General features: G+C 35.2%; 1 protein-coding gene across 1 annotated transcript; it reads left to right on the forward strand.

Annotated features, from left to right (window-relative positions):
* Positions 1-1695: 1695 nt before the first annotated feature.
* Positions 1696-4335, forward strand: LOC130818663 (anthocyanidin 3-O-glucosyltransferase 7-like). The gene is made up of 3 exons (XM_057684823.1): positions 1696-2470; positions 2935-3395; positions 3842-4335. Exons 1-3 carry the CDS (start codon positions 1948-1950, stop codon positions 4268-4270), a joined length of 1413 nt encoding a protein of 470 aa, XP_057540806.1. The 5' UTR covers positions 1696-1947; the 3' UTR covers positions 4271-4335.
* The last annotated feature ends 5374 nt before the right edge of the window (positions 4336-9709 follow it).

The following is a 9709-nucleotide window of genomic DNA, read 5'->3' on the forward strand; positions in this document are numbered from 1 at the left end:
TTTCATACAATTATGAGAGTAATTGACTTCTATATTAAAATTAGGTGATTCGCGACATCTTAGACTTGTTTTATTATCATTATCTTCATATCAAGTTGTTGTCTTTGCTTTATTTCCTAGTTTAATTTTCATCATTTGAATTGTTGTTCATAGTAGTGTTAGATTCTCAAACCAACTATTTTATTTGTTCGTATCTTGTAGTCATACACTGAATGGTTAACTCGCTTCCCTGAGTTCGACTCATATAGCTACACGTACACTGTGTGCTTGCGGTTATTTAAAATTTGCACATCATTTATCATATACTAGTATTTTATTTTTCTTTTCTTATTAAGATAAAATTGGTACAAGGACCCCAAAATTTATGAGACGACCCTGACGAAAATAATTGTTGTTAACTCGACCTGTGTATACTACCCGAACATGACCTGTTGTGGCAAGCAACCAAAAAATAACCAATTTAAAAATCCAACTAAATCAAATGACACTTGTTGATTGCTTTAACAAATTGAATATCTTAACTAATTAGCCAACTATTTAAGCTAACTCTTTGGTAAAAATTAATTGTTAATTGTTGGTAGTTCATCGAAGAAAACAATATGTAAAAAGCCAAAAGTCAATGAAAAAACTAATCGTAATACCTTTTGATTTTAGCTTAAAATTAACTTTTAAACTAATTTAAAAGTCATTTATCAAAAACTTTCTTTAGCTATTCTAGTAACTAAAAAATCAAAAGCCCAAAAAATCATTTTGGCAAACACCCTTTAAATTGAGATCCTGTTTAAAATAGGGCATTACTATACGTCGCCAACTTTTTCATTGTATCGCCATCCTTTATATATTGTAAATTCCAATATTGCCCTTAATGAAATTTCATAACTATATCTCTCTAGTTTCTCTCTGAAAAAACTCTCTGAACTAAAATTCAATATCGAAACACTATGAAAAATGAAAATAATCACCAAAATGATTCGGTCAGTATTGATAACGATCGTTAATTTCAAAAAAAATGCTTGTGTTGAAATTTGATACATGTTCACTCTTTTAGCCATAACTTTTGATAGGAAAATTATATAATTTCATTGTTTGTGGCATTAGAACTTAGACTTCAAGATCTTTCCAATGATATATTATATGCCCAATTTCGATAATTGAGCGAGAAATGACGATTGTTTAAAGTTTGCTTGTGTTGAAATTTTATACTCCATGTTTAATCTTTTAGGCATAACTTTTTATAGAAAAATTCTAATTATGCAAGATTTGTGGCATTAGAAACCAGATTTCAAGAGCTTTTCAACGACATATTATATGCCTGATTCCGACAATCGAGCGAGAAATGACAATCGTTTAAAGTTTACATTGATTTTTATTACATCCAATAGCGTAAAACGCACAAGCGGACCGCAGTATGGTCACGTAAAACGTATGACTAGGTTTAGTTTTCTATTTTAAAAAATGTTTTTTTTTTCAAATTAATATTTTTTATTTTAATTCAATTATTATTAATAAATTTAATTTAATAATAATAATGATTAATTTTATAATTAAAAATAAATTTAAGGATATTTTAGTGATTTTATTAAAAAAAGGTAAAGATACAATGAAGAGGGTACTTTTAAGAATTGGGTTAAAATAACCATCCTATTCCCATGTACTAGAAGATCCTATTATCGCTCAGAAAAAATGTTTTAGATGCTTAGTTACAGGCTTGTAGCAGATCCACCAATAAATAGAGGGGTAAAATACGCTGTAATAAGACTGACCACAAGCTTTAAGTTCGCAACCTACTTTTCATAATTTCATTTCTGTTGGCGTACTCACATGAAATGTCGTCGTATCTTTAACCATCACAAATTCTACCTTCCCTTTACAATTCTTATGAAGTATTATTTTCTTCATCATTAAAATTTAAACAAACATCAGAATCAGATCAGATAGAACTCAAAAATGTCAGTTTTGAATCCCCAAAACCCAACATCATCAGATCTTCATGTGGCTGTATTTGGGTTTCCATTTGGAACTCATGCCACACCCCTTTTCAACATTACTAAGAAGCTATCCTCACTTGCACCCAATATCATTTTCTCATTTTTCAGTACTAATCAGTCTAACAATAAAACCTTTTCAAGGTCTAAAAATGGTGAACATCATCAAAACTTGTTTCCAAACATTAAGGCCTATGATATTTGGGATGGATTGCCTCAAGGGTATGTTTTTAAGGGAAATCCTTTGGAAATGATTGAGTATTTTATGGTTTCAGCCCCCGATTCGTTGCGAAAGGCGGTTGCCGTGGCTGAGGATGAGATAGGGATGAAGGTGAATTGCATGATTGGGGATGCTTTCTTGTGGTTTGTTGTGGAGATGGCTCAAGAGAAAGGTGTCAATTGGGTTCCTGTTTTCATGTCTGAAGAACATTCACTTTCATGTCATGTTTATACTGATCTTATTAGGGAAAAAGTTGGAATTCAAGGTATATCAATCTCATTTATTTTCTGATTTGTTTCATTTTGAATGTTATCTAATTTTGTAGAATTTGTGTGTGATTTGTTTTCAAATGAAATACTTCTATGTCCTGTGTGACATTTCTGTTTGTAAATGATCACAATCTAAGAAGGTTATAAGCGATCATTTTAAGATAATAAGCGTATATTGGGTTAGTCCAATTGAGTTGGTCTCATCATGCACGGTCTCATTGTAGAATTTGTGTAACTATTAAAGCGTCGTTTTTCTTATATGGGCCCGGTGCACAAACCCCTTTTGCCCCTTTTGGGGCCGGCCCTTCTTGACAACAGTTCTTGCAAATGTTTCATACAAGTTAGGCCAAGGGCAAGGGAGGGGTAGAACCCAGAACCTTACCGGGGAAAAGTGGTTGAAATGATTGTTGTTTAAGTTAACTTGTTGAGCTAGGGTTTCTAACAATGAATTGATGTACAGATATAGCTGAAAGAAAGAAAGATGAAGTGTTAGATTTCATTCCAGGAATGTCAAAGATCAGAGTAGGAGATTTACCACAAGGTGTAGTTGTTGGAGATTTGGAATCCATTTTCTCAAAGATTGTTCACCAAATGGGTCGAGTATTGCCTCGCGCGACAGCAGTCTGTGTTAGTTCATGTGACGAATTCAAGTCAGAGACACTAAAAGATCTAAAGTCCAAGCTACCAAACTTGCTTTCTGTTGGACCACCAAGTCTGATAATGCCACCCTCAAATACTACTACTAGTGATCAAAACATCTGCCTAGCTTGGCTTGATAAACAGCTACACACAGATTCAGTTGTTGCTTATGTTAGCTTTGGCTCAGTTGTGACCCCTAATCCTTCTGAAATTACAGCTTTAGCTCATGGTTTGGAAGCAAGTGGAGTCAGCTTTTTATGGTCTCTTAAGGACAATCTTAAGGTAACTACTATTCTTCTAGATTCTATTTCTTCCGTTGAAATCATGGGTAAGTCTAGAGGTTGAGTTGTCACAGGGGCGGGAAAAATTAATTCTAATGTCTCTCCCTTGCTTGTAAAGATTCTCTAGCTTACCTTAAATTAAGAAAAATATAAGAAAAATTATCCTGAATAATCTTATCTATTGTCCATTTGCTATGAATAATCACTATTATTAATTATCTCTAAATCATTCAACCTTTTACATATTTTTTGTTGAAAGCATCACGTGTCACATTTTAATCGGCTATTGTACCGGTCTACTCCTATTCCTCTTTGGTGGTACTCCTACAATAGTGATTAAAATGTGGCAAAGAATGTTGTACGTTAGCAAAAAAAAATATATCATTTAGAAATAATCAATAATAAAAATTATTCACCATTATATCTAAGTTTGTTTCACATTTACAGGACCATCTACCACAAGGATTTATTGAGAACAACAAGCAAAAAGGCAAAGGGATGATAGTAGCGTGGGCGCCACAAACACAAGTATTGGCCCATAATGCAGTTGGTGTGTTTATAACACATTTTGGGTGCAACTCCATAATGGAAAGTATAGCTGCTGGTGTTCCCATGATCGGAAGGCCATTTATCGGCGAGCAAAAGTTAAACGGACGACTGGTTGAGGCTATGTGGGAGATAGGTTTGGAAGTTGAAGGCGGAGTTTTCACCAAGGATGGTATAATTAAGGGCTTGGATCAAATTCTAAAGGGTCATCAAGGTCTGAAAATGAAACAAAACATTGCAGGTTTTAAAACACTTTTAGAAAAGGCCATCAGTCCACAAGGAAGCTGCAATGATAATTTTAACAAGTTGTTGAATATAGTGACCAAGTAAGATAGATTGCTAGGGTATGAACCTAATCAAATGGAGTTTTTTTCTTTTTTCTTTTTTTTTTTTTTTTTTTTTTTTTTTTTTTTTTTAATTCAAATTGCTCAATTGAATACACTTCTATTTTATTTTTAGATAAGATATTTAGGTAAGGATATAGTTTAGAAAGCATTTTTATTCATTCTCATCTTACATTGATTTAAAATTACCAATTAAGGAGTTGGGCAATAATTCAACTTTTCAAGTTAGAGTTTTAGTTAGTTTAGAAGCTTAATGTTAGACTGCTCATAAAATGCTATCATGTTTAGCTGGAGTTGTTCAAAAAAATCCAATCTATTGACCCACTAACTCGCAACATAAATGGCGGGTCAAATTTTTAAAAAAGTTGAAACCTTCGGGTCGGGTACCCGACCCGCCTTAACCGGGTCGAGTCACGGGCTAATCTTGAATTTTACTGGGTATCCGATGACCCGCTTAAAAAAGACAAATTTTTTTTTATACGATTTTCAAAAGGCTGTCCAGTTTCTTTCAAACTTCAGCACTAATAATATTATATATGCAACTGAATTAAAGATCCTTCAACCTACTTATGCAAGTGTTTCTAGTGTATTGGCTTAGTCATTGTAGTGAGTTTATAATAAAGCATCCAGACCTATTTTACGTACAAATCAAAACTTATTCATTCATGATTTAACACTAATAATAGAATTTCTCTTTCTGTAAGACCAAATTTTAAAATAAAAATAAAATTGAACCCCTACCAGCTCCATGATTCTAGTATAAAATGAAAAGGAAAAAGCATGGTAGAAAGAATATAAGCAATACCAATAATGGTATTAGATCCTTGAGATCATAACAGTGGAGTGGAGTCAATAACTAAAGTTCCATACTTTAAGAAATCCCAAGTACGAGTGGTATGAAGTTGAAGCAAGTTACCCGACTAACTAGGTACCCGGCTTTTCGAATACTCACTAATAAACATCCCTATGTTTAGATAATATTGTTAGGATATTTGTCGAAATGCATCACTCCTTTCATCATAGAGACTCATAATTAAACCATTTCTCCTTCCTCCAAAACTATTTGGGCATATTTTTGAGTCGGGATATGATGTTATGTCATAGATTCACTAACATCCCAATAGATAGAGCTATGTCAAATGTGACAATACAAGGATGCAAAAGGTGACACTTAAATGGTGGCCAAATAGTTGTGGAGATAATATAATTCTACTAAATCGAGAAGCTCATCCAAACCCTTGCTTCTCCATAGCCACTACTCGAAGTATATCTTCTAGAATCTAATTCATTCTTTTGTATGGCCATTTGTGGTAGGGTGGAGCAATGTGCTCTTCAAGAATAGAACTCCCAAAGATCCTTGCAAGGATTCCTAGAAGTGTGATAAAGATCTATTGTCTCTATCGGAGACAATATTCCTTGGAACTCCATGGAATTATGCTACGTATATTATATATGCCTTGGTTGGCTACTCTACCACTAGTTGTTCATTGGAATAACTCATAGTTTTTGATTATTTTTTAAACTCTCATAAGATATCATAGTTTGCGTTGGTTTAACGCAATTCCAAAACAAAGTCCATGGATATGTCATCCCATTTTATGGAAATGTCCAAAGGTAAAGCATTCCAGTTGGCCTTTTATGTTCGCCCTTTACTTTCTAGCACGTTAAGCACTTAGATACATACTCTACAATATTCTTCTACGTTTGAGAACACAAAACATATGCTTTATATCTTGATACATGTTATCTCCTATCGGGTGGACCGAAAATTTGGCGTTGTGAGCTCCTGCATGATCTTGTACTCCAGGTTTCACACATCTCAAGTACACACCATCTCCCCTTAAATCTTATACTTTCATCCACATGTATAGAGAATCTTTCGGCCTAAATTTCCTTGTTGATCTCAATAGTGCAAAAAATCTTATATGTTGCGATTTTTGAGACTTTATGCTATATTTTTTACCCAAAGCACAACTAATACGAGCAAATACAATTTATAGTCAGCTCTGTTTTAAATCTTAGTTGAAAAAGGACTTTGTATTGCGCTCTGGGGGAACCACAACATAAAGTCCATTAACCTTGTGTTGTGATATCTTCCACTTGAACAACAACATAAAACCCTTTATTGTAAATATCGCCCTCTATGATATGTTTTAAGAAACATTTCTTAATATCTAATCCAAGATAATATACATATCATAATATGAATTATCAAATATAGAAGAATATCATAACCTTAAAGAGTAACTTTCACGTTATATAATCGAGTATGAATTATATAAAACAAACATATTAGAACGTAAATAGACAAGTACTTTCTTACTAATACAAAAGAAGAAACTACTTTCTTATTACTTTTTGGATGTTGAAATGGTGTATGTAGAGGATATACAATATGTTAGAAAAGCAATGAATGAATAATTTAAAGAACAAGTATATTTTATATATACATCAAGTTCATTTGATTTCATATGTCTTACTATGATCAAGTGACATAATGAAGATGAATGTTCATATGCTTTACTAATGTTCCACGTAACATAATGGAGATTGATATGTGTTCTAATTCTCTAATTAAAACATATGATCAAACAATGCAATAAACTAACACCATAACACTGATATGCATTTTATATTATATAGTATCAATACTTTTATTTATGACCTCATAGAATCCGATTATGGTGAGTAGTAAGTAAACAAATCAAATTAGTAAACAAATCAAGTTGGTTTGTAGTAATAGGCTATGATCTCTTAAAATAATTTATTATACTTTATCTCCATAATTTGTCCTATTTATATTTAGTGTCACCATTAATTAAATGAGTAAAAAAACACAACTTAAGAGAGAGACTCTCTTGCGACAAAATCGGGCATCTAGCCGTTTGTGCCACCGAAGTTCAGAAACAACTTAGGGAGTACTCTTCTTGCAACAGACTCAAATTTCTTATCTTAATCTTCTGATTAATTATTCCGAAATTCGAACTGCTTTCCATTGTCCATCGTCAGGACAATGGATAACCCAAATCTGGTAACCAAGGACAACACAGACTTCCTGCGCAGCACAGCCTCATGGCAGAGCCAGCTATGATTGAACTCCGCCCCGGTAGACTTGTTTGTGGAGGGTGAAGTACAGGGGTGGTCTAGTAGACAGGTGGATTGTAGCGGTAGGGGTGGACAGACAAGTCTACCGTGGTGGAGTATAGGGGTGGTCTAGTAGACAGGTGGGTTGTAGCGGTAGAGGTGATCAGTTGTGAGTGGGACCCTCACCCACACCGTCCTGTCAAAATAATGTTTTAAATCCCGAAAGTCAGGAAAAATCAATGTAGCCCCATTGATTTCCTTGGCCGAATAATACGGCTTATTCCCCCCTGCTCAATCTTGAACAAGGACCTAAACAAGTCTAGGGTTAGTGGGTATTGAACTGGGACCTAAAAAGGTCTAGGGTTACTAGGTAACCCATGTACTCACAGTGCCATATAAAGTAAATGACCTTCCTTGTGGCCTGGGGCATCAACTGGTTCAATGATTGTTGGTAAAAGCACAAAACCCTCTGCAGAAACCAATGCATGGGGAACTGTAGCCCAAAAATAATGTGATATAAATTCACCGGGATGTACATCGGTGGATGGAGAAGTGGTGACGATGACTTGATGTGATTGCATGCTAGGTTCCCCCAAACCCTTGATCACGTTACAAACGGAACCTATCCTCCACCACAAATTGTAGTCGTCCCTCCGCCATTATATCCAAAATCTGAGAGGAAAGTGCAGACTGTTGCAACTTTCCCCCAGTTTCATCCACCTCCAATAAATTGTAGGTCATGGAAGCCTCAGAAGACTGGTCCAGTGACGCTGACGATAGAAAGGCATCGTCCCAGTAGAGATGCTCTCATTCGGCCCTCACCCAACCGGGAGGAGCCCTAGCTGGGTCCTCAACCCTAGACATCGGACCTATTTGCGTGGAAGTCAAAAGTCAAGTCAGTATCAGCAGTAGTCATCTTCTTCCTAGCCATGGTCTTAAAGAAAATGAGAAGCAAAGAGTCACGAGAAAATTATACGGATGAAGAGCGACACAAAGAGGACAAGATCACAAATAGCAGAAATACAAAAAGTTTGTTTAAAGAAGAAAGAAAGATTCAAGAGTCGAGAAAGGTTTTGCAGTGGAAAACCAAGGGGTATTTATAGATTTCTCAATAAATGCCTCGACAGTAACTGTTAAGAGAGTGAACGGTCACGATTAAGAAGCAATTTGAAATTACTAAAGTAAGGGAAAACAAATAGGCGGGAAAACAAAACAGTGTAGCGCAAGTGGCTCCACGATTCAGTATAGGGCTTAGCTCGCAGACAATTGGAGAAAATCAAACAAACGCGTGTCGAAGCGTCCTCAACAAGCTAAAAATTCTCGTCACAAATTAAATTACGAAAAGGGGCATCATTTAATGCTGTCACATCCATGCCTCCTTTTCCCAAAATAAACACTACAAAAAACCAAGAAACCTAAAATCCCGAAGGACCCTGACAAAGCGATCAAATCGTCCTGCAAACCATCGTTCTGAAACACAACATCCTACTAATAACGTCCCAAAACACAATATCCTGCAAATATCACCCTGATGTACATATCTTGAAAATACAAACCTGACGCAGTTTTAAACAATTATAGTCCATATCCTTTAGCATGACTACTAAAGCACATGGACTAGGGGGCATGTATAGGGATAGTTGTAACACCCCAAGATTTTAATAATGAAATTATTTAATATTTTAATAACTTTTAAAGATTTTACAATTATATTGAATTATTTCTGAATTAGTTTAATAAATTTCTTGCATACATGAATGTAAATGTTAACTTATATATATATTAAAAATATAGTTACGATTTCTTAAATAAAGAAGTTCGAATCAAAATGATTATTTATTAAAATGTGTGAGCCCACGAAGGTGAGTTTCTTAGTTGGGTCTCGCAAGAAAATAAATCAAAAAAAAAGATAATAAAAATAATAATGAGTATAAAACCGTGAAACCCTAAATGCTCATGGGAGAGCCGTCTTTTCCTCCTTCCCCTTCTTCTCCCTCTTGTCCTTCTTTTTCTCTTCTCCCTTGCGCCACCAGCGAGCAACAGCAGGGCTACACCAGCCGCTACACGGCCCACAGAACACTACCAGCAGCACCCCGCCTTCCCTCCTCACTCGCAGTGAACAGCCGGCAGCCAACTCACAAGCAACCGCCAGCTGCTGGCCGATTTTTGGGCCTATTTCCAGCCGGTTCTAGGCTTTGGCACTACCTCCACGAGGTTCATTCTCCTCTTCCCCTATTTGATTCCTTCTTGTTCCAATTGATATTTATAAAGTTTGTGAGGAAAGTGTTGAAATTTGTATGATTGTTATTGAATCTTGTTAAGAGTGAGAATTGGATTGATG

Source organism: Amaranthus tricolor, chromosome 1 (assembly GCF_026212465.1).
Source record: "Amaranthus tricolor cultivar Red isolate AtriRed21 chromosome 1, ASM2621246v1, whole genome shotgun sequence".
Taxonomy (NCBI): Eukaryota; Viridiplantae; Streptophyta; class Magnoliopsida; order Caryophyllales; family Amaranthaceae; genus Amaranthus; species Amaranthus tricolor.